Source organism: Pelodiscus sinensis, chromosome 12 (genome assembly GCF_049634645.1).
Source record: "Pelodiscus sinensis isolate JC-2024 chromosome 12, ASM4963464v1, whole genome shotgun sequence".
NCBI classification, from domain to species: Eukaryota; Metazoa; Chordata; order Testudines; family Trionychidae; genus Pelodiscus; species Pelodiscus sinensis.
In genome coordinates, this window is record NC_134722.1 from 47,432,646 (window position 1) to 47,455,757 (window position 23,112).

The 23,112-nt window shown below is 62.3% G+C and overlaps 1 protein-coding gene across 3 annotated transcripts in view; it reads left to right on the top strand.

Moving 5' to 3' along the window:
* Positions 1-23,112, top strand: part of SLC9A5 (solute carrier family 9 member A5) — a 35,521-nt gene that overhangs the window by 8,100 nt on the left and 4,309 nt on the right. Inside the window, exons 2-16 of one of the 3 annotated variants that reach the window (XM_075940569.1) lie at positions 820-1,122; positions 6,329-6,492; positions 7,134-7,170; positions 12,009-12,050; positions 12,351-12,528; positions 13,119-13,339; positions 13,827-14,029; positions 17,633-17,722; positions 17,845-17,915; positions 18,393-18,522; positions 18,895-18,983; positions 20,487-20,613; positions 20,994-21,149; positions 21,404-21,473; positions 22,075-22,206. In XM_075940569.1, coding sequence (XP_075796684.1) covers positions 820-1,122; positions 6,329-6,492; positions 7,134-7,170; positions 12,009-12,050; positions 12,351-12,528; positions 13,119-13,339; positions 13,827-14,029; positions 17,633-17,722; positions 17,845-17,915; positions 18,393-18,522; positions 18,895-18,983; positions 20,487-20,613; positions 20,994-21,149; positions 21,404-21,473; positions 22,075-22,206 — 2,013 coding nt within the window. Of the gene's footprint in view, positions 1-819; positions 1,123-6,328; positions 6,493-7,133; positions 7,171-12,008; positions 12,051-12,350; positions 12,529-13,118; positions 13,340-13,826; positions 14,030-17,632; positions 17,723-17,844; positions 17,916-18,392; positions 18,523-18,894; positions 18,984-20,486; positions 20,614-20,957; positions 21,150-21,403; positions 21,474-22,074; positions 22,207-23,112 lie in introns of those variants that run through there. The other 2 variants (XM_075940570.1, XM_075940571.1) reach the window with 2 other exon arrangements.

Here is a 23,112-nt window from a genome sequence, read left to right on the forward strand (position 1 = left end):
GTGTCCTAGCTGGGGCGTGTCCAGGCCACGGGCCCACTGGGGTGTCCTAGCTGGGGCGTGTCCAGGCCACGGGCCCACTGGGGTGTCCTAGCTGGGGCGTGTCCAGGCCACGGGCCCGCTGGGGTGTCCTAGCTGGGGTGTGTCCAGGCCACGGGGCCGCTGGGGTGTCCTAGCTGGGGCGTGTCCAGGCCACGGGGCCGCTGGGGTGTCCTAGCTGGGGTGTGTCCAGGCCACGGGGCCGCTGGGGTGTCCTAGCTGGGCCGTGTGTCCAGGCCACGGGGCCACTGGGGTGTCCTAGCTGGGGCGTGTCCAGGCCACGGGCCCGCTGGGGTGTCCTAGCTGGGGCGTGTCCAGGCCACGGGCCCGCTGGGGTGTCCTAGCTGGGGTGTGTCCAGGCCACGGGCCCGCTGGGGTGTCCTAGCTGGGGTGTGTCCAGGCCACGGGGCCGCTGAGGTGTCCTAGCTGGGGCGTGTCCAGGCCACGGGGCCGCTGGGGTGTCCTAGCTGGGGCGTGTCCAGGCCACGGGGCCGCTGGGGTGTCCTAGCTGGGGCGTGTCCAGGCCATGGGGCCGCTGGGGTGTCCTAGCTGGGGTGTGTCCAGGCCGTGGGGCCACTGGGGTGTCCTAGCTGGGGTGTGTCCAGGCCGTGGGGCCGCTGGGTTGCTCTCTCATTCCCCTGCCAGCCCAGCAGCCCCTCTTCCAGTGTCTGGGGGCGGGTGGCAGCTCCCAGAGAGCAGGGCCCGAGCATGGACCCTGGGGCTGGTAGCCTGGCGCCCGTCTGCAGCCCCGCCGCGATGCCCTGTCCCCTGTGTGCTCTGCAGTGTTCCAGCTGTCCAGGAAGGTGACGTCCGTGGTCCCTGAGAGCTGCCTCCTCATCCTCCTGGGGCTGGGCCTCGGGGGCATTGTCCTGGCCATCGCCAAGAGAGCTGAGTACCAGCTGGAGCCCAGCATGTTCTTCCTCTTCCTCCTCCCGCCCATCGTCCTGGACTCGGGCTACTTCATGCCTAGCCGGCTGTTCTTCGACAACCTCGGCGCCATCCTGACCTACGCGGTGATCGGCACGCTGTGGAACTCCTTCGCCACCGGAGCCGCCCTCTGGGGTGTGCAGCAAGCAGGGCTCATGGGTAAGTGAGCCGGGCCCCGGGAACGCCTGCCCCTCTCGCAGCCCCCTAAGCCGGTGGTGGGGAGCGGGAAGGGAACCAAACCAAACCGAACAGGGAGGCTGGGGATGAGCTGGGGGAATGACAAAGGAATAGAAAAGGTGAGTGAGTCTGTGGTGAGCTGCGGCACACGGCCTCCCAGATCCTAAATTCATAATCCTGGCCCTCATGAGGGACCCTCTCTCCCTGAGCTTCTACGTATCAGCCTTTTGTTAGAGGTCACCACATGAAATGAATAGGGAGCAGGTTTAAAACAAACAAATGGAAGTTTTTCTTCAAGCAACACACAGTCCACCTGTGGAACTCCTTGCCAGAGGATATTGTGAAGACCAGGACTTGCTCAGCCGGTTGGGAAATGCCAGAATCCACAGCCAGTGTCAGTTTCTGGGATTATTATTATGTCTCAGTGTGTCCCTGGTCTGGCTGGACTCCATAAGGTCTTGGATGCATCTGTTCTTTAATGCTGCCCTCTTGGCCCCAGATGTTAGAGGTTTGAGTCCTGCCGGCTTTTAGTGGTTTGCCAAAGAAGGCGACCAGTGGCTTGCGATCCGTTTCCACATGTCCGGCCACGAATACCTTGACTGAATCTCTCGCAGGCAAATCGCATTCCTAGAAGCTGCTTCTCAGTCTGTGCACATCTGGTTTCCACGTCCGTCAGCGATCTGGATCTGTACGCCGCTGGTTGCTGGCCGTCACACTTCTGTAACATCCCTGCGCCGAGCCCAGATTGCGAGGCGGCCACTGAAATTGTAAGACGCCTGGGTGGTGTGTAGAACGTCAGCGCTGGTGCTCATATCAGTTGTTTCCATCCTTCCCAGGATTCCTGCACTCATTTTTATTTCCCAGGAGTTTCCTCAAAGCTGCGCCTTTTGTAGCTAGATAAGTCATGAATTATCCAAGGGAAAGTCTCAGGGAGTAGCTGTGTTAGTCTGTAACTTCAAAAACAGCGAGCGATCCTGTGGCACCTTAGAGTCTTAATAAATATCCCCTGAGCTGCTGAGAGCATGAATATGTTTGTAGAACAGATGTATGGCTGTGTGGTACACGTCTCGCACGGAGGCTATGCCGAAGGGCAGGAGTAAGAATGTGTACTTTTCAAATGGCGAATTAAATATGTATAGCTTTGATCTTCCTTTAGTTAATTTTAGCTGCCCAAATCCAGTGGCAGCATCCAGCATGCTGAAAGGTTGCGCGTTTGCAAACGGAGCCGTAATCTCTTCTCTGGTTGGAGGTTTGGAATGCTCTTTTTATCACCTTGCTGAAGTCTCGCTGGTCTAAGAATGAGTGTGGCTGGCCGTTACTTTTCTGCGTATTCACCAGGGCACTCCTGTGTGCTGTTGGCTCCTCCATTTTTTGGTCTTGCTTGCATTGCTCTCGTGCTTGAGGTTATCACAGAGTGCAAAAGGCACTGCTCTCCAGGGATGGGTAGCTGGAGGAATCTGCTTGTGTCTGGATTGTGTGTGCACCCTGCAAGCAATCCAGCCCTTGAAACAGATCGGGATCTTCCTGAAGGAGCGTCTCATAGCCAGGTTCAGTATGGCCAGTTGTAGCGAAAGCCCCACCTGTTTTACAAGGCGGAGATATTCACACACAGCCAGGCCGAAAGCTGGTGTCGCTCCAATGGACAGGACTTTGTACACACTGTTTGTGTATGCACTTCCCTTCACTGGTATATTTCTTCCAGAATAACCAGTTCATTCTTGTTTGCTGGACCCCGTTCCAGTCTCATCTTCAGTCCCTCACAATCGTGTTGGGAAAGGCTATTGATCCAAGTTCCTGTGGGCAGTTTCAGTGGAATAATTGTTTCATTCCCTTCCCTGGGACGTATCCAGTCCCTCTCATCAGGTTTGCTTGAGCCCAGTGCTTTTGGGTAAAACCTCTCTGCTGAGTTGTTTTCAAGGCATGCAGCGTTTTGCAAAATGGTTCTCTCCCCCCCCCCCCCCCCCATTTATGGCAGAGTTTCCCAAAGGCCAGACTCATTTAGGACCGTGCTGTGAGCCATCCCTTCCACAGAAACTGTCCCCCCGATATTCTTGTGTACGTACTACGTGGGTGGTCCTTTCTGGTGGATTGAGTTCTTTGGCCTGTTGTGACGGACCGGGCTGTGTCTGGGTACAACTGAGGGTGTCCGCTCAGGGCGAATTGCTCAACTTCGGGGCTCCTTACAGTCCCCAGACTGGTGACCTCTCCAAACAGGCCACAAACCAGTCCCACAGAGCGCTTCAGCAGCCTGCCTGAAGCCTCACGAGCAAAACCCCTCCGACACCCCAGCAATATCCGTGCCCCAGATGGCCCCGGGCCTCATACACAGGTGGGGGGTCCTAGCAGCCAATCCCACCTACCCCGAACAAGTTCTGTCCGGTTCCAAGAAACCAGCCACAGATCCCTGGTCAATTTACCCTCCGGATCTTACCCACAAATCATGCTGGGCCAATCCTTTAGAATCTATATCTAAAGGTTTATTATTACAATAAAGAAAAGCATGAGAGTAAGGTTGTTAAAGAATAGTACGTTACAGGCACCGAATCTCCCAGTCCTCGATGCAGGCTCTAGTAGAGATGTTACAGCTGCTGGTTTAAAAGTTCTTATTGCACATCCTAGGATCAGGATGGGTTCACAGGGCTTCCGGGCTCTTCAATCCCTGCAGTGCTGCCTCTGGGATGAAGTGCTGAGCTGAGAACAAAATGGCATCGACCGCATGGCCTCTTTATACCTCCTTCCCGGCCTCTTCTGGTCTCAGCCGGTCACCTGGTCAGAGGCCAATCTCTGTGTTTCCTGCTGGCTGCTCTCAGGTGACAGCCCCCATTCTTTGGGTGTGTCCTTGGCCCATTGAGAGCCATTGTCCCACAGGGCCTGGCTACTCAGCCTGTCCATAGCCATGCTTAACCACATTCAGAGAAATATTCAGCTTCCCCACAGATTACAGATTCCTACCTACACACACAGACATTATACACTCACATAAATAGCGTACATAGGATCAGCAAACAATCAGCTCCCATTCAATACCCCACATGGCTCCCTTTTATACCAATTTCTGGGGCCAGCACCCCCACCTAGGGGTGCAGCAGCGATCTGGCTGCTTCCCTCCAATTCGGTAATGTGACACCTGTGCTTTCACAGTTTCTGCTGCCCTGGCTACCTGGAGAGCTCTTTCTAAAGCTAAACCTTCACAGAGGGTCTCTCTCTTCACACCTGCTCTTCTTCCCCTCCGGCTTCTGAATACAATTCGAATCCCATCGGGATTTTTCCCAGGTCTCGGCAATGGTTGCCTGGCAATAGCGGAATGGATGGAGCATGCAGCTCATCTGCATTGGGGATTCCCCCCCCCCTTCCTAAGCTGCCCATGCATGTTTCCATTGTGCGCGTAGAATATACACAAAGGCCTTTGCTCTTCTCTGTGGCTCCGAAGCCTCCCCCGCCGCTGCTTTTCCTTTCCAGCCCAGGCGTTAGCCTCCACTGGCTGCCGGCTCCTTCTCGCTCAGCACCTTTGACAGCGCAGAGCCATGGGGGGATTCACGAAACCACGAGCCAGGGAATAGAACTGGGCAAGGGCAGGCGTCTCGGCGTGGTCCTGCCATCTGAGGCTCTGCAGAATCCAGCCCCACATCGGGGAATTCTGGCATTTTAGTGGAGACGTTCCTCTTACCCCCTGCCAGATACAGCTGCTGCGAGTCCCTCACGCGGATGGTGCATTGGCTGCTTAGGCGGGGCTATGGGCTGGTTCCTCTCCATCCCAGAGCTAGTCCTCCCCCACTCCCTGCTGCTCACCCCTTTCACCACGGGCTGCCCCATAACGGTCTGAGGCTGCTGCTCCTTCCGAACCAGCCAGTGCCACTCCCCAGCCCCTCGGGCACGGTTCTCACGCGTGAATATTCTCTCTCCCTCAGCTGGCAGCCTCTTCACCCCTCCACAAGGAGGAGGGAGAAAAATTGTTCCCCTTGGCCTCTGAGGACAGGACAAGCAGCAATGGGCTTGAACTGCAGCAAGGGAGGTTTAGGTTGGACATTAGGAAAAACTTCCTGCCTGTCAGGGTGGTGAAACACTGGAATAAATTGCCTAAGGGGGTTGTGGAGTCTCCATCCCTGGAGATATTTAAGTGCAGGTGAGACAGACACTGGTCAGGGATAGTCAGACGGTGTTGGGTCCTGCCGCGAGGGCAGGGGATGGAACTTGATGACCTCGCGAGATCCCCTCCACGTCTAGGATTCTGTGAGTCTGTGATTGGCGGGTGTGCACGTGCGCGCTCACACAACACTACCCTGTACAATAGTTCAGCGATACTTCCAACAGAGCTAAATCCGCTGCCGCTGTCTCTTCACAACTTGGCAGCAGCCGTTCCGGTTGCAGATTCCCTCTCCGCCAGCTCCTTTGCGCCGCTCGGTTCACTCGCGCTCGGCCACTTTGCTCACCTTGCTGCAGAATTTCTCCTCGCTCTCCCCTCTCGCCTCCCCAGCGGCCGGCCATTCCTCTAGCTCCCTCCCAGCAGCTCTTCTCCCACGGCTCCCAGCTCTTCATCCGTCTCCTCGCCGCCTCCCGTCTGCCTGTCAGCGCCCTCTTCTGACCCACGGCGCCTCGTCCTCAGCTGCCCCAAACCTGTCCCAGCCAGTTCAGGCTGCTCGCCTTGTCTGTCACCCCTTTGACTCTGCACAGCTCCCCGTGGCTGACCCTCTGGGCCCTTTGCCAGGGCCGTCTGCCCATTAACGGAACTTGTCACCCTACGTCAGTGCCAGCGTGTGCCCAAGCGCTGCAGAGTTCATCCCGGCGAGTTGCGTGGCTCCCGCTTCTTCAGAGCAGAGACCAAGGACACAAACTGGAGGCTGGAGAAATTCTCTAGCAACGGGGGCAAGTCCCGGCTGAGCCCCCTGGCCGAGCCGCAGGTCCGGCGTTGTGCGCCCTGGCTGCCGTGACGTGCGGAGACAGATGTGTGGCGTTTCCTGCCCGCTTGTCGCTGAGCAGACTCGAGGCGGGTGGCTTCTCAGGCCTGGTCAGGCTGGACGTGTGCCACGTGGCGTGGCGGCAGCCTCCTTAGCGTGTGCACGTGCCCCAGCTCTGCACGGGGCTCCCTCCTTCGCCTCTCTCGCTCCCCGGCATCCAGCTGGGCTCACCGAGAGGGAGCTGGGTCCGCGCCCGCCCTGTGGCCCTGAGCTGTGCGTTTCTGTGCCGACAGACGCGGGTGTGGAAGCTGGCCTGATGGACTTCCTGCTCTTCGGCAGCCTCATCTCGGCCGTGGACCCCGTGGCGGTGTTGGCGGTCTTCGAGGAAGTCCACATCAACGAGACCCTGTTCATCATCGTGTTTGGGGAGTCCCTGCTGAACGACGCTGTCACTGTGGTGAGGACGGCCCAGGGTTCTACGTTGGGGGGGTGGCGGGAGGCTGGAGACGTCAGTGCTGCGACTGGCAGCTGGCAAAGCTTCGCTGCTCATCGTAGAGCGGCGCGCCGGGCTGGAAGGGCCTCCCTCCAGGAACACGCTCCTCCCGCTGTCTGTGGTCCCTGCCGTCTGGGGGCAGAGGCCTCATCTGTGGGGCTTCCTGTCCTTCATAGGCCTGCCCCAGCTCAGGGTAGACCTGGCTGAGGAGGGGACAGAGCCTGGAGACAGGAGACAGTAGGAGTGGGGTGCGGCGGGGGGGGGGGGTAACATGCCAGCACCCAGGCAATGTGGCTTCATAGCTGGATCAAGAGAGAAGCCAGAGGTGTTGGGGCACCTCAGACCCCCTGCTGCTTCTCGGCATGTGCTCGGGACAGCCCAGCACAGGACTAGCTGGGCAACCCCCCAGGCAGGTGTAGAGCAGCTGGAGGCAGGAAACCTGCCCTCCCTCTTGGCAGGTGGGGACCAGGCGTCTGCAGCCTCCCTGCATCTCACCCGCCCGAGAGGGCCAAGGGCCCTTCCCAAAGGGAGAACCGCAGCCTGCAGCCGCCTGGCTGTGTCCATGGGGCCCAGCGCCGTGCTGACCCCCTTGCCTCGCCCCGCAGGTGCTGTACAAAGTGTTCAACTCCTTTGTGGAGATGGGCCCTGTGACGGACCAGGCCGTGTCTGGGCACAGCTTAGGGCGTCCGCTCAGGGCGAATTGCTCAAATCCGGGGCTCTTTACAGTCCCCCTGACTGGCGACCTCTCCACACAGGCCACAAACCAGTCTCACAGAGCGCTTCAGCAGCCTGCCTGAAGCCTCCCGAGCAAAACCCCTCTGACACCCCAGCAATATCCGTGCCCCAGATGGCCCCGGGCCTCATACACAGGTGGGGGGTCCTAGCACCCAATCCCACCTACCCCGAACAAGTTCTGTCCGGTTCCAAGAAACCAGCCACAGATCCCTGGTCAATTTACCCTCTGGACCTTACCCACAAATCACGCTGGGCCAATCCTTTAGAATCTATATCTAAAGGTTTATTATTACAAGAAAGAAAAGCATGAGAGTCAGGTTATTAAAGCACAGTACGTTACATGCACCGAATCTCCCAGTCCTCGATGCAGGCTCTAGCAGAGATGTTGCAGCTGCTGGTTTAAAAGTTCTAATTGCACATCCTGCGATCAGGATGGGTTCACAGGTCTTCCGGGCTCTTCAATCCCTGCAATGCTGCCTCTGGGATGAAGTGCTGAGCTGAGAACAAAATGGCATCGACCACATGGCCTCTTTATACTCCTTCCTGGCCTCTTCCAGTATGCAGCAAGTCACCTGGTCAGGTTTCCTGCTGGCTGCCCTCAGGTGACAAATCCCATTCTTTGGGTGTGTCCATAGCCTATTGAGAGTCATTGTTCCACAGGGCTTTGCTACTCAGCCTGTCCATAGCCATGCTTAACCACATTCACAGAAATATTCAGCTTCCACACAGATTACAGATCTACACACACAGACATTATATATTCACATAAACAGTGTACACAGGATCAGAAAACAACAAGCTCCCATTCAATACCCCACATGGCTCCCTTTCATACAGATTTCTGGGGCCAACACCCCCACCTAGGGGTGCAGCAGCGATCTGGCTGCTTCCCTCCAATTTGGTAATGTGACACCCCCAACGCAAAATTGATGCAGGAAGTGATGCCAGTAACATCACTGAGGGCATCACAGGCCTCCCCCGTCAAAATGGTGGTGTGCCTCAGTTTCTCTTCTCACACAGGACCTTCTGGCTGGAACCCTTTTTGTCCTGTAAGAAGTTCCAAGACCAGTTACAAGTGTTAACCACGAAATAGCAACATCACAATGTCCCCTTACATACCGTCTGTCGTTTGGTACATCTCCAGACAGATTACATGGTATTTTCATAAGCTCATGCACACTGTATACCGTTACAATTCTCTGCAACAATAATCCATTGGTTACAAGAATTAACATCAGTAACAAGAACAATCCTATCTCAGGTGTATATTGACATTCCCCATCATGCCCCTTCTTTGGCTCCACACCATTGCAGTTTTGGCCCTTCAGGTTTAAACTGCAAATCTTCTTGGCCAAAACAAGTCCTGCCCCTCCCCCTTGTCCTCTGGGCTCCAGGCCTGAAACCTCTGGCCTGACCGAGACAATGGGCTGGCTGGGTGTGACTCCCTGGCTCACAATGGCCCTGGAATTCTCCCCCTTCCCCCACTCAGTGGGGTAACAGCAGTAAGCTGTAGACTCCCAAGTCTCTCCTCTGTCCACCTCCAACCTCTGTTTCCACATGGAACCAGATATCAACCTCCCTGATTGAGTATGAGTGTCCACCGTGTCCAGAGATGGGAGCATAACTGCCATCTCCTGCATCCTAGGGAGAGTGACCACACAGCTGTTCTGCTCTGCATACTTAGCTACCCAGCCCTTCTCCTGAATCTGAGACACTAACTTCCCACTCTCCTCATTCACCTGGGAACAATCCTGTCCCACACACACTGACTTCCCAGCAAGCTGGTCACCCACAGTTACTGGGTTAGCAGCCTGCCCCAGTTCTCTGGATGTTCCTGCCTCATCTGGGACAACCCTCGGTCCCTCTGAGACCTCTCCACCACCATCCACCCTGGGTTTCCCTAAACCCAAGTCAGTGGAGTCACTGCCAACAGACAAGTTCTGTCCCTCAGGCACTGCAACAAGTGCCTCACACAACAAGCTGCTGCCTTTTACAGGCAGAGCTTTCTCCTGAATGCCTTCTCCAAGCCAGGCATCGTCACCTCTCTCAGTTACTGCAAACTGCTTGCTACAAGCACTGCCAGGACTCTCCTCCCTATGAGCCTCCTTAAGCAGCAGTTCACCCTTCCCTGGCTCTGCAGTAGCATTGCCCTGCTGAGCCCCAACCAATTCCTCCTGCACTTCCCTTACTCCCTGAGTTATCTCTGGCCCCTCAGGTGGATTCACAGATAATCCCCTCTCAGGCACATAGACAGACCCACAAGAGACAGGGTCAGCGGCATCTTCACTCCCTGTGCAGCTCTCTAGATGGCTGTAAACGTCCGCACCATCATTAGGCACCAGAGTTAACACACCCTCATTCTCTCCTTGTGCCTGGGCTAAGGGGTCTCCCTGCTCCCACAGAGTAGCTCCCCCCTCTGCCAGCAACACAGCAGCATCAGGCACAATATCAGGGTCACCACTGTCTGGTCTCTGGGGTTCTGGTAAAACACTGACTGTCTCTACCTGAGTCACCTCATCCCTCTCCCCAGCAGACACAAACCTTGGGCCACCCCCTTCCTGGGCCTTAGCCATATCCAGACCCAACTCTGGGACAACAACACTGCTCTCAGCCTTCACAGGCTGTGGAGCATCTTCCTCAGACAAAGGAAGAAACTCTTCCCCACACACAGACAGACAACCAGAGACAGTTTCTCCCTTGTCCCCACACTCCTGGCTAATTTCAGGCATACAGCTAGCCACGGGGACAGATTCCTTTACTGCCCCACTGCTACTTCCACCAGCCAAATTGCCAGCTTGCACACACTGTGCTTCACACGACTCAATTTCAGCTTGTGCAGGTTCAATTCCACAAACCTCACCAGCCACCAACACCTCAACTAAAACTTCACTCTGGCCAGCCACTCCAGGCTGCCCCAGAGAAACATTTCCCTGACTTCTGGGCTCTTCCTGCCCTGGTTCTGATTCCAGCCTCACCTCTGAGGCATCAGACGGGCCCTCACCCACAGGCTCACATATAGAGACACTTTCCCCTTGGTTACAGGGAGTCTGACCAGCTCCAGGAAACTTTTCATACCCACATGCACCCCCTTCCCAAACCTCCCTGTTAGCTACAGGTAACACAAAAGGTTTGCATTTACACATGCTTTGGGGTTGGGTCATCACATCAGCTGGGTAAAATACGTCTGCCATATCATAAGCATACCCCATACCCACAGAGTTATACATTGAACCTTCAGGAGGATACAGTCTCTCTTGTTCTTTTAGTCTCTTAAGCTGGAGGTCAAGTCTAGCATTTTCCTCCCTGGCTAGGGCCATCTTCTTTGCATGCTCTACCTCTTCCCTCCGCTGTCTCTCAACATATTCTGCCTTTTTCTCCTCAAGTTCTGCTTTTCTCATCTCAAGTTCCCGATCCAGCTCCTTCTGTCTCTTAGCAATTTCTTCATCTGCCTTCTGCCTTCTTTCAGCAGCTTCCTTGGCTTGCTTCTGATCCCTTTCATCCACATCTCTGGTTAGTAACAACACTACCAGATCTAGTTTGGAGGCCCTTTTCCTAAAGGCAATGCCTCTCCCCAAGCACAAATCCTTCAGAGCATTTTTGCTCAGACTCTCATATAATTCCGGGATCATCGCAGTGGCTCTTTAATCAACCAAACTCTCAACACCAAAAATCAAATTTAGACAGCGTGGGGTCCTGATCCCAAAGCTCAATTGACCAAGATCTGTGGATCCTGCCGACTACGCCACTGTGACGGGCCGGGCCGTGTCTGGGCACAGCTTAGGGCGTCCGCTCAGGGCGAATTGCTCAAATCCGGGGTTCCTTACAGCCCCCGACTGGCGACCTCTCCACACAGGCCACAAACCAGTCTCACAGAGCGCTTCAGCAGCCTGCCTGAAGCCTCCTGAGCAAAACCCCTCCGACACCCCAGCAATATCCGTGCCCCAGATGGCCCCGGGCCTCATACACAGGTGGGGGGTCCTAGCACCCAATCCCACCTACCCCGAACAAGTTCTGTCCGGTTCCAAGAAACCAGCCACAGATCCCTGGTCAATTTACCCTCTGGACCTTACCCACAAATCACGCTGGGCCAATCCTTTAGAATCTATATCTAAAGGTTTATTATTACAAGAAAGAAAAGCTTGAGAGTGAGGTTATTAAAGTACAGTACGTTACATGCACCGAATCTCCCAGTCCTCGATGCAGGCTCTAGCAGAGGTGTTGCAGCTGCTGGTTACAAGTCCTTATTGCACATCCTACGATCAGGATGGGTTCCCAGGTCTTCCGGGCTCTTCAATCCCTGCAATGCTGCCTCTGGGATGAAGTGCTGAGCTGAGAACAAAATGGCATCGACCACATGGCCTCTTTATACTCCTTCCTGGCCTCTTCCAGTATGCAGCAAGTCACCTGGTCAGGTTTCCTGCTGGCTGCCCTCAGGTGACAAATCCCATTCTTTGGGTGTGTCCATAGCCTATTGAGAGTCATTGTTCCACAGGGCTTTGCTACTCAGCCTGTCCATAGCCATGCTTAACCACATTCACAGAAATATTCAGCTTCCACACAGATTACAGATCTACACACACAGACATTATATATTCACATAAACAGTGTACACAGGATCAGAAAACAACAAGCTCCCATTCAATACCCCACATGGCTCCCTTTCATACAGATTTCTGGGGCCAACACCCCCACCTAGGGGTGCAGCAGCGATCTGGCTGCTTCCCTCCAATTTGGTAATGTGACAGGCCCTGCGCACGTCCAGGCCACAGACTACCTGAAGGGTGTAGGTGAGTGTCTCCTGCCTCCCTGGGCCTGCCCCGCTGGAGAGAGCGGCCGTGGGGCGCCCTGGTGGCGGCAGCTCCCTCGACACGCCCGGCCCACGGGGTTCTGCTGTCCCTGCGGTTGCGCCTTGCATCAGAAAGGGGGTTACTGGTGTAGCCGGGCCGGAGCCGTGCTCAGCGGGGCCCTCTCCAGCGGCAGGGCAGGGGGCTCCGGAGAAAGGGGAGAAGTTCCCTGTGCCGCTGGCCGCCGAGAGCCACGGGGGCAGCCAGCCAGGCTCAGCGGGACCCTGCTCGTCTGCCCCCCAGCTGCCTTCTTCGTGGTGAGCCTGGGGGGCGCCGCCGTGGGGCTGCTCTTCGCCTTCCTGCTGGCGCTGATCACCAGGTTCACCAAGCGCGTGCGCATCATCGAGCCGCTCTTCGTCTTCCTGCTGGCCTACATGGCCTACCTGGCCGCCGAGATGGTCTCGCTCTCCTCCATCCTCGCGTGAGTCCTCGGGCCCTGCCCTGGTGGGAGGGAGGCTGGGCCCGGGGCACCGCCACCGCGACCCCCCATTCCCGCCCATCCCCCCCATGCTGGGGACGCTCTGGTCCCAGGCCTCTGGGGAAGGAGCAGAAATGGGCCGGAGCTCCGCCCCATTCCTTTAGCGCCCGGTTCTGCCCGCCCCGGCCCAGGCAGACCGGGCACCGCCCCGGCGGAGAGGCTGCGGGGGAGGGATGCCAGGGCCGGGGCCCAGACTGGATCTGCGGAACGCCGGGGCCCTCGGAAAGCCGCGTCCCTGGGCGGATCCGCCCCCTGCTGTTTCGATGAGCAGCACCCGGCGGTAACGCCCGCAGCCGGGGCTGGCCTGGAGACCGTGCCCTGCACCGGAATTCACCGCCTGAGCCCACGGGGCTGCCCTGGGCCTAGAGCCGTATTGCCCAGGGCTGCTGCCGTCCGTGAGGGGCTCAGTGTGCAGGCCCGCCCACCCCCGCCTTGGCATGTGCCCCTGGGATTGGGGGCCCACTGTGGAGAGCGAACCGGGCCCTGGGCGCGCACCCTGCCCGTGTCTATCCCCAGCTCTGGCTGCCCTGCAGGGTCACCTTCTGCGGGATCTGCTGCAAGAAATACGTGGACGCCAACATCTCCCAGAAGTCCCGCACCACTGTCAAGTACACCATGAAGACGCTGGCCAGCAGCTCGGAGACCGTCATCTTCATGTTCCTGGGCATCTCGGCCGTGGACACCTCCAAGTGGGCGTGGGACACGGCGCTGGTGCTGGCCACCCTGCTCTTCATCCTGCTCTTCCGGGCTGTGGGTCAGTCTGGCCGCCCCGTGCTGTCCTGCCGCTCGCCGCCCCGCCGGGCCCCCTTCTCCTCACCCGCTGTGGCGGCGCGGCGTGGTCCCCCGCCTCCTGCACCCCCGGAGTGGCACTGACAGACTCCCCCAGCCAGTAGAACAGAGGGAGTTTATTGCTTCTCCAGGATACAGCCCAGCACCGATGGGATCCGGTTACAGGAACTGGCCCTACAATCCCAGCCCCCTCCCTATTCCCTTCTCCCATTCCCAGACAGAAACTAAAGACCGTCCCTTCCAGCCCTGCCCCCAGCCAGGGGCGGCGTTCCGCCTTCCTTTGTTCCTCTCCCCGGGCGGTAACCGGTCGAACAGGTCACCTCCCTGTCCCATCAGCTACTCGGCTGGGCCGTGGTACAGGCAGCAGCCAGTGGGCGTCACCCACAGCCCAAGCCCAGCAACCAGCAAGGTACCCGCACTACGTCACACCCACCCTCCCCTCCTCCCCCCAGGTGTGGTCCTCCAGACCTGGGCGCTCAACCGCTTCCGCCTGCGCCCGCTGGACCGCATCGACCAGGTGGTGATGTCCTACGGCGGCCTGCGGGGGGCCGTCGCCTTCGCCCTGGCTGTTCTGCTGGACGGGGAGAAGGTCCACGCCAAGGACTACTTTGTGGCTACCACCATCGTGGTGGTGTTCTTCACCGTCCTCGTGCAGGTCAGCCCGGCCTCGGGGCTGGCCCTCCCCGGAGAGCAGGGCTGCTCCTGCCTGGTGGAGGAGGCAGGTGTCGCAGACAGAGCACGGGGAGGTTGGAGGGTCCCATGGGGCGGGTGGGCTGGGCCGCTCTTGGGCACCGCACGGCCCCTAGCAATTCTCTGGGCGGGGAGGCGGCTTCACCAGCCTGCCACCAGCCGGCTCGCCCCGCCCGTCCCGGCCTGCAAGCCGGGCACACGCCCTCGCCCCCGTCGGAGCTGGGGCGCAGCAGGAGCGACGGGCGCTCGGCGAGTGAAGGGGGCTGCCGCCGGCCCCCCAGCGCTGCTCCATCCCTCTGATCCTGCCCCTTACGCCGGCTCAGCCTCGGAGGAGCAGCTGCAGGGCCAGCACCCGCGTGTTCCAAAACCAAGGGCCTCCTCCCGCCACAGAATCACCCCCAGGAGCTGGGCTGGCGGCAGCATCGTTAATAACAACCAGCGGGACCAGCCTGCCCTGGCCAGGGGTGTCCTGGGGCCGTGGGCAGAGACTGGGCAAGGGGGAGGCCGGGCCGAGCCCCTCCCTGCCCCTGCCCGGAGCCTGCGCAGGGAGAGGAGACGGGGCTGGCCCCCCTGCTGGCTCCAGCCCCATCCACTGTCCCTGCCCCGGTTCTGGCCCCCTGCCCCAGGCAGGTGCAGCGCAGGGTCCTGTGCCAGGGACGGGCCCTGGTTCTCCGGCTGCAGGGGGAAGCTGCTCAGCGCTGGGCCGGGGCCTAGGGTGTCAGCCTGCAACCCGGGGGCGCCGCACAAAGGCTGATGGAGGTCGGGATAATTGTGAGCAGGCTACAGCCCGGCTGCCCCTCCGCCCCACAGCGAGACTCAAGTGAGGCCACTAGGTGGCACTGCAGCCTTGCTAAAGAGTTGACAAAACAGGGCTGGGGCGTGCCTGCCACGGGCCCCTCTCTGCCTGGCAGTGCCGGGTGTGCCCCACTCTACCCGGCCACGCTGGGCGTGCCTGCCACGGGCCCCTCTCTGCCTGGCTGTGCCAGGTGTGCCCCACTCTATCCGGCCACGCTGGGCGTGCCTGCCACGGGCCTCTCTCTGCCTGGCCGTGCCGGGTGTGCCCCACTCTACCCGGCCACGCTGGGCGTTCCTGCCATGGGCCCCTCTCTGCCTGGCTGTGCCGGGTGTGCCCCACTCTACCCGGCCACGCTGGGCGTGCCTGCCACGGGCCCCTCTCTGCCTGGCCGTGCCGGGTGTGCCCCACTCTACCCGGCCACGCTGGGCGTGCCTGCCACGGGCCCCTCTCTGCCTGGCCGTGCCGGGTGTGCCCCACTCTACCCGGCCACGCTGGGCGTGCCTGCCACGGGCCTCTCTCTGCCTGGCTGTGCCAGGTGTGCCCCACTCTATCCGGCCACGCTGGGCGTGCCTGCCACGGGCCTCTCTCTGCCTGGCCGTGCCGGGTGTGCCCCACTCTACCCGGCCACGCTGGGCGTGCCTGCCACGGGCCCCTCTCTGCCTGCCTGTGCCGGGTGTGCCCCACTCTACCCAGCCACGCTGGGCGTGCTTGCCACGGGCCCCAAACTGCCTGCCTGTGCCGGGTGTGTCCCACTCTACCCGGCCACGCTGGGTGTGCCTGCCACGGGCCCCTCTCTGCCTGGCTGTGCCGGGTGTGCCCCACTCTACCCGGCCACGCTGGGCGTGCCTGCCACGGGCCCCTCTCTGCCTGGCCGTGCCGGGTGTGCCCCACTCTACCCGGCCACGCTGGGCGTGCCTGCCACGGGCCCCTCTCTGCCTGGCTGTGCCGGGTGTGCCCCACTCTACCCGGCCACGCTGGGCGTGCCTGCCACGGGCCCCTCTCTGCCTGGCTGTGCCGGGTGTGCCCCACTCTACCCGGCCACGCTGGGTGTGCCTGCCACGGGCCCCTCTCTGCCTGGCTGTGCCGGGTGTGCCCCACTCTACCCGGCCACGCTGGGCGTGCCTGCCACGGGCCCCTCTCTGCCTGCCTGTCCCGGGTGTGTGCCACATTACCCGGCCACGCTGGGCGTGCCTGCCATGGGCCCCTCTCTGCCTGGCCGTGCTGGGTGTGCCCCACTCTACCCGGCCACGCTGGGCGTGCCTGCCACGGGCCCCTCTCTGCCTGCCTGTGCCGGGTGTGCCCCACTCTACCCAGCCACGCTGGGCGTGCTTGCCACGGGCCCCAAACTGCCTGCCTGTGCCGGGTGTGTCCCACTCTACCCGGCCACGCTGGGTGTGCCTGCCACGGGCCCCTCTCTGCCTGGCTGTGCCGGGTGTGCCCCACTCTACCCGGCCACGCTGGGTGTGCCTGCCATGGGCCCCTCTCTGCCTGCCTGTGCCGGGTGTGCCCCACTCTACCCGGCCACGCTGGGCGTGCCTGCCACGGGCCCCTCTCTGCCTGGCTGTGCCGGGTGTGCCCCACTCTACCCGGCCACGCTGGGCGTGCCTGCCACGGGCCCCTCTCTGCCTGGCTGTGCCGGGTGTGCCCCACTCTACCCGGCCACGCTGGGCGTGCCTGCCACGGGCCCCTCTCTGCCTGCCTGTCCCGGGTGTGTGCCACATTACCCGGCCACGCTGGGCGTGCCTGCCATGGGCCCCTCTCTGCCTGCCTGTGCTGGGTGTGACCCACTCTACCCGGCCACGCTGGGTGTGCCCTGCCACGGGCCCCTCTCTGCCTGCCTGTGCCGGGTGTGTCCCACATTACCCGGCCACGCTGGGCGTTCCTGCCATGGGCCCCTCTCTGCCTGCCTGTGCCGGGTGTGTCCCACATTACCCGACCACGCTGGGTGTGCGTGCCACGGGCCCCTCTCTGCCTGCCTGTGCCGGGTGTGCCCCACTCTACCCGGCCACGCTGGGCGTGCCTGCCACGTGCCGCTCTCTGCCTGCCTGTGCCAGATGTGTCCCACATTACCCAGCCACGCTGGGTGTGCCTGCCACGGGCCCCTCTCTGCCTGGCTGTGCCGGGTGTGCCCCACTCTACCCGGCCACGCTGGGCGTGCCTGCCACGGGCCCCTCTCTGCCTGCCTGTGCCTGGTGTGTCCCACATTACCCAGCCACGCTGGGTGTGCCTGCCATGGGCCCCTCTCTGCCTGCCTGTGCTGGGTGTGACCCACTCTACCTGGCCACGCTGGGTGTGCCCTGCCACGGGCCCCTCTCTGCCTGCCTGTGCCGGGTGTGTCCTACATTATCCAGCCACGCTGGGTGTGTCTGCCACGGGCCCCTCTCTGCCTGTCTGTGCCGGGTGTGCCCTGCGGGGTGCCCCACATTACCCGGCCACGCTGGGTGAGCCCTGCCACATGCCACTCTCTGCCGGGGCGTGCCGGGTGTGCCCCACTCAACCCAGCCACGCTGGGTGTGCCTGCCACAGGCCCCTCTCTGCCTGCCTGTGCCTGGTGTGTCCCTCATTACCCGGCCACGCTGGGCGTGCCTGCCACGGGACCCTCTCTGCCTGGCTGTGCCGGGTGTGCCCCACTCTACCCGGCCACGCTGGGTGTGCCTGCCACGTGCCGCTCTCTGCCGGGGCGTGCCGGGTGTGCCCTGCAGGGTGCCGGGCGGGGCTGGATAGAGAACGTCTTACGGCAGCCCCTCTGACAGCCCTGCTCTGGCGTTTCAGGGCCTGACCATCAAACCGCTGGTGAAGTGGCTGAAGGTGAAGCGGCGGGACAACCACAAGCCCACGCTGAATGAGGAGCTGCACGAGCACGTGGGTAGCAGGGCGGGCGGCCTCTCCCGGCCCTGCCAGGCATGGGCCCTGCTCTCGACACCCGGGGCCGTTTCCAGCAGGCCCCCCCCCCCCACTCACTGGCGTTTCTCTTCCTCCCCAAGGCCTTCGACCACATTGTGGCAGCTGTGGAGGACGTGGTCGGTCACCACGGTTACCGGTACTGGCGAGACAAGTGAGTGCCCCTCACCCTCTCCTGGTCCCTGCCCCGCCTGGCAGGAGTCTGCCTCCCCCATTGCGCCTGGGCCTGCGGTTTCCCTCGGCCTGTGCGTGGAGCGGACATGCCAGCGCGTGGGGACCCCAGCGCCCCACAGGGGCCCCTCGCTCTTCTCCCCTCCCACCCCAGCCCCTGCCCCAGCCTCCCTCACGTCTACCCCCACCCCCACCCCAGCTTCCTCGTCACCCCCACCCCAACCCCTCCTCCCCCTGCCCACACGTCCCCCTGCCCTGAATCTGCGTGGGAGGGGCCGGCTTTGGGCCTCTGCCATGCTCTTCGCCGAGCACGTGGCAGCTGGGCCGTGGGGCGGGACCGCAAGGCTCTATGGGAGAGGCAGCCCACCTGGCCACGAGCCCCCAGGCACCCGGGGGCAGGAGGACTCGGCAGCCATGGCACAATTGAGCCCGTTTCCTGAGGGGGGGCCTCTCGTGCCAGGTGGGAGCAGTTTGACAAGAAGTACCTGAGCCAGCTGCTGATGCGCAAGTCGGCCTATCGGCTCAGAGACGAAATCTGGGACGTGTACTACAAGCTGAACATCCGGGACGCCATCAGCTTTGTGGATCAGGTACCGGGGCAACCCCCAGCCCGGCGGCAGGCAGACGGCAGCGCCGCGGGGGTCGGCGTGACCTGGCCCTGCTGCTGTGGGACCCCCGGGGAGCCCCTAGTGCTGCCCCCCCAGCCAAGCCCCGATGTGCTGCCCCCTCTGAGCTCAGCAGCCCTGCGTGGTCCATCTGTGGTAAAAAAACAAACGGCCAAATAGCTTGGAGGCACCTCGCAGGTACCCTTAACTCTGCCCAGACTGACAGAGGGGCAGGTCGGGAGCGTCCAGCCCAGCCGAGGGATGCAGGGCGCTGGCAGAGGCCTGGCTCCTCCCATCCCGGCTGGGGGGCGGGGCTGCCTGACCGCGGCCGAGGGCTTTGACGCTGCTCTGGTTTAGGGCGGCCACGTGCTCTCCGCCTCGAGGCTCACGCTGCCCTCCATGCCCAGCAGGACCTCCATGTCGGAGTCTTCCGTCACCAACCTCCTGTGAGTGCCTGCGCCCCGGGATGTGTCCAGGGAGCCCCGGGCCGCCCGCCCTCCCCAGGCGTTCGGGAAGCCGTGGCTGACATGGCTGGGCCCAGGCTCGCCGCCGCCGCCGCTGGGGCTGACTTGCCGTTGGCTCCGCTCCCTCACTTAGGGTCTGTCTACACTACCGCCCTACTTCGAACTAGGGTGGTTAATGTAGGCAACCGGAGTTGCAAACGAAGCCCGGGATTTGCATTTCCTGGGCTTCATTTGCATGTTGCCGGGCGCCGCCATTTTTAAATGTCCGCTAGTTCGGACTCCGTGCCCGCAGCTACATGCGGCACGAAGTAGGTAGTTCGGACTAGACTCCTCGTGGAACGAGGGGTTAGAGAGCCGAATCCGAACTACCTAGTTCGAGCCGCGTGTAGCCGCGGGCACCGAGTCCGCACTAACGGGGATTTAAAAACGGCGGCGCCCGGCAAGATGCAAATGAAGCCCGGGAAATTCAAATCCCGGGCTTCATTTGCAACTCCGGTTGCCTACATTAACCACCCTAGTTCGAAGTAGGGCGGTAGAGTAGACAGACCCTTACTCCTGGCCCCCGCCTGCTGCTCCAACGTCTCCGCTGGGCCTCAAACACCCCAGCGGCTGTGCTGCATCACCAGCTAGTGCCCCACCCCGCCTGCGTCCAGCTGCCATCCCCAGCTGAGCCCGCCCTGTCCTGATGGCCCGTGGCCTGGCGGCTGCCCTGCATTGGCAGGGAGGGGTGTGCTGGGGGCCAGGCCCAGGAGCCCAGGCTGGCGTCGGCGGGAACGCTGCCTGGTGGCGTGGGGCTTTGCCGGGGCAGGAGATGGGGTCAGAAGGGTGTCTCAGCTCACAAAGCGTTGGGCCTGTGTGTAGACAGTGCATCCACACACACCGAGGGTGGCTACGTCCTGGCCCCTTTCCTGGGACCACCCCCTCCCCCGTTCTCCCAACAGGGCCTTCCCGGCACAGCCCCACTCTGTGTCCAGGCCCCTCGCCTGCCGTAGGGAGGGCTGCTTCCCTGGCAAAGGGGATGAGATGCGGGGGAGGGGCCGCGCAGGCGGGTGGGAGAGGGCCTGGGGATGGGGCGAGGGGGGCGGGAAGGGGAGCAGCCCAGGGAGAAGCCGGGGCTGGGCTCTGACAAGGCTCTGTCCCCACACGCCCGTCTGAGCCGGAGGGGAGAGGAGGGGTGGCACTGGGGGGGGGGGAGCTGCTCCTTGCCCTGCGGCCGGGGGACCAGGGCCGGGGCGGCTGGGTGCAGCAGAGAAGGGAGGTGCAGGAAGACGGGGCAGTTGGTGGCCCCGAGCCGGGTACCCGCGCTGGAGAGCCGAGGGCAGCGTTGCTCACCCGTGCCGGGAGCCGGGAGCTCGGCGGGGCTGTGCCGGGGCTTCCCTGGCTGACACAGGCCGGGTGCTGAGCCGGCTCCGGCCCCGGGGCTGTGGGGCTCTGGCCCGCCAGCCCCAGCGGGTGGCGCTGAGCGCTGCCCGTATCCGCCCACAGGCGGGAGAGCGGCAGCGGTGCGTGTCTGGATCTGCAGGTCATCGACACAGTGCGGGGCAGGAGGGACAAGGAAGACGCCGTGATGCACCACGTCTTACGTGGGAGCCTCTACACGCCGCGCCGGAGGGTGAGCGTCCCGGCCCCGCCGTGGCTAACAGGGCCGGGCGCTGGCCGCTGGCCGGGCTGGCTGCATGTCGGGGCCGGGCCCTTTCCCGGGGTTGTGGGGAGCAGAACGCTGGGCACGCCGGGGCGCGGGCAGTTTGCTCTGCCGGGGGAGGGCTGCACCCCAGTGCTCATGGCGCCGTGGGATGGCGCGGTGTCAGATGGGCGAGGGCGGGTCTCGCCGGCGCGGGGGATCGCCCAACCGTAAAGACCCTGCGTCCTCCGCATCCGCCTGGGCCCCAGCGAGGGATCGGGGCCGGCCCCGTGCGACGCCCGAGAGGCTCCCTGAGACCTGCTCCCCTGCTCCAGAGACTCCATCTGTGTGTCTGCCTCCTCCCCGGCTAGTCCAAGGCCAGCTACAGCCGCCACTTCATCCCCCCACGCGCACAAGGGCGGCAGGACAAGGAGATCTTCCAGCAGAACATGAAGAGGCGGCTGGAAACCTTCAAGTCCGCCAAGCGCAACGCCTGCACCGCCAAGGGCCCGGCCCGGCGGAGGAGAGTGAGTCGGGGCGGTTGTCACTGGCCCCGGGGAGTCCCAGGAGCCGGTTGTGGGGGGGCCAAGGGAAGCCGCCTGCGCCCGGCACGAGCCGGCCGGGAGAAACTCCTGGCACCAGCTGCGGCGTCTGGAGCCCGGCGCCCTCCCAAGGGCTGTAGCGCCGAGGTGGGCGGTTTGGGGGCGGCACCTCAGGGCAGGGGGGCGGCAGCCCGGCTCCCGAGGGGGATGTGACCCCCGGCCTTTTCTCTGCCCCGCAGAGGAGGAGCGCTGCGGAGCCGGAGCTGCCCAGCGGCAAGGCCGACGGAGGCGTGACCTGGCAGCAGATGGGTAAGGCCAGTGGCTCGATGTGCCCCGAGGACTGGCCCCTGGAACGCGGTGCCCGGGTTCTCTGCACAGCGGGCTCCCAGGAGCAGGCCGGAAAGCGCCCCCGGCCGGCTCTCGTCCCCGGAGAGGAGGGGGAAACACCGGCCGTGCCGCGTGCACCCGAGCCGCCTGGCACAGCGCCAGCCAGGCCGGAGCCGGGGGTGTGCTGCTTCCATGGGGGGTTCGTCAGCAGGGGCAGCACTGGAAGCTGCCTTGGGACGCCTGCCTGGACCCCACTGGGCATTTCCTGTGGCCGGCAGGCCTGGCGGGAGCAGGAGGGGGGCGTCCCAGCCCGCCTAAGGCAGGGCGGAGGCATAGGCCCCCCAAGTCCCAGCTGGGAGGTGCCCGACTGTGCCCCTCTGGCCTCAGAGGGCAACAGCTTCGCGGGGAGGCGCTTAGGGTCTGGGGGAAGGCTGGGAGAGGCCGCAGGGCACCTGAGATGGGCCATGAGGGAGGGTCTGGCTGCCCCCTGGGTGGGGCTGGTCCTGGCTGCCCCCGGAGGCTGCTGGAACGGGTGTGGCGTGCAGGTGCATGGCCCATGCGGGGACTCCTCCTCTCACCGCAGCTGCCGTGCTGGTGACGCTCGACTCGGAGGCTGAGGAGAGCGACAGCTCGGAGACGGAGAAAGAGGAGGACGAGGGGATCGTCTTCATCGCTCGCGCCACCCACGAGATCCTGCAGGGCAAGAAGACGTCTGGTAGGGAACGCTGGGGGGCTGGGCCCGGCAGGAGCAGGGGGAGGCTGGCTCGTGGCAAGCCCAAGCTGCTGGCCCTGGGACCACAGGAGGGCCGACGCACAAGGTGCTGGTCGGACACGAGGCACAGAGACTGTGCCTCAGCCAGGGGCCAGTCTGGGCCCTGGGGGGGGAGCTATGGCTGGACCCGAGTGCTCCGCACGCCGCCATGCTGGCTGGGCATGGATGCCAGCCTCGGGCTTTCCAGAGCATGGCTGTTCCCGGGGCAGACCCGCCTGGGCAACCTGGTCCTAGCGGGAGAGCTCTGGGGCTGCTCTCCCTGCACTCGTGTGCCAGGAGGGGAGAGGGCACTCCGCCTTCCCAGCCCGTGGCGGGTCTCTGGCCCGGCAGACAGGGTCCCATTGAAAGACTGGGGTGGACGTGGGGCTGAGAGCCAGAGAGCCACTTGAGAACATCAGAGCGGCCAGGCCGGGCCAGACCAAAGGTCCATCCAGCCCAGCGTCCTGTCTGCTGCCAGGTGCCCAGAGGGAGGGAACAGAGCAGGGAATCGTCACGTGATCCCTCCTGTCGCCCATTCCCAGCCCCTGACACACAGAGACCAGGGCCCCCAGCCCGGCTAACAGCCACTGATGGACCCTCTCTCCATGAATCTATCCAGCTCTTTTGTGTGCCCTGTTAAAGTCCTGGTCTTCGCAACATCCTCTGGCAAGGAGTTCCACAGGTTAATAAGAGGTGGTCAGCAAAGAAGAAAATCTGTGGATTGTCCCCTGCCTATGTTCCCTGTAAGCTGAGCCCTATGCCATCCAGCTGGCACCATGTGTTTCTCCTGGTGGTGCACATCCACACATGCCTCGGTGCACATAACAGTTTATTCCGCACACGGAGGGAAACAGTTAGAGGGAACATTGC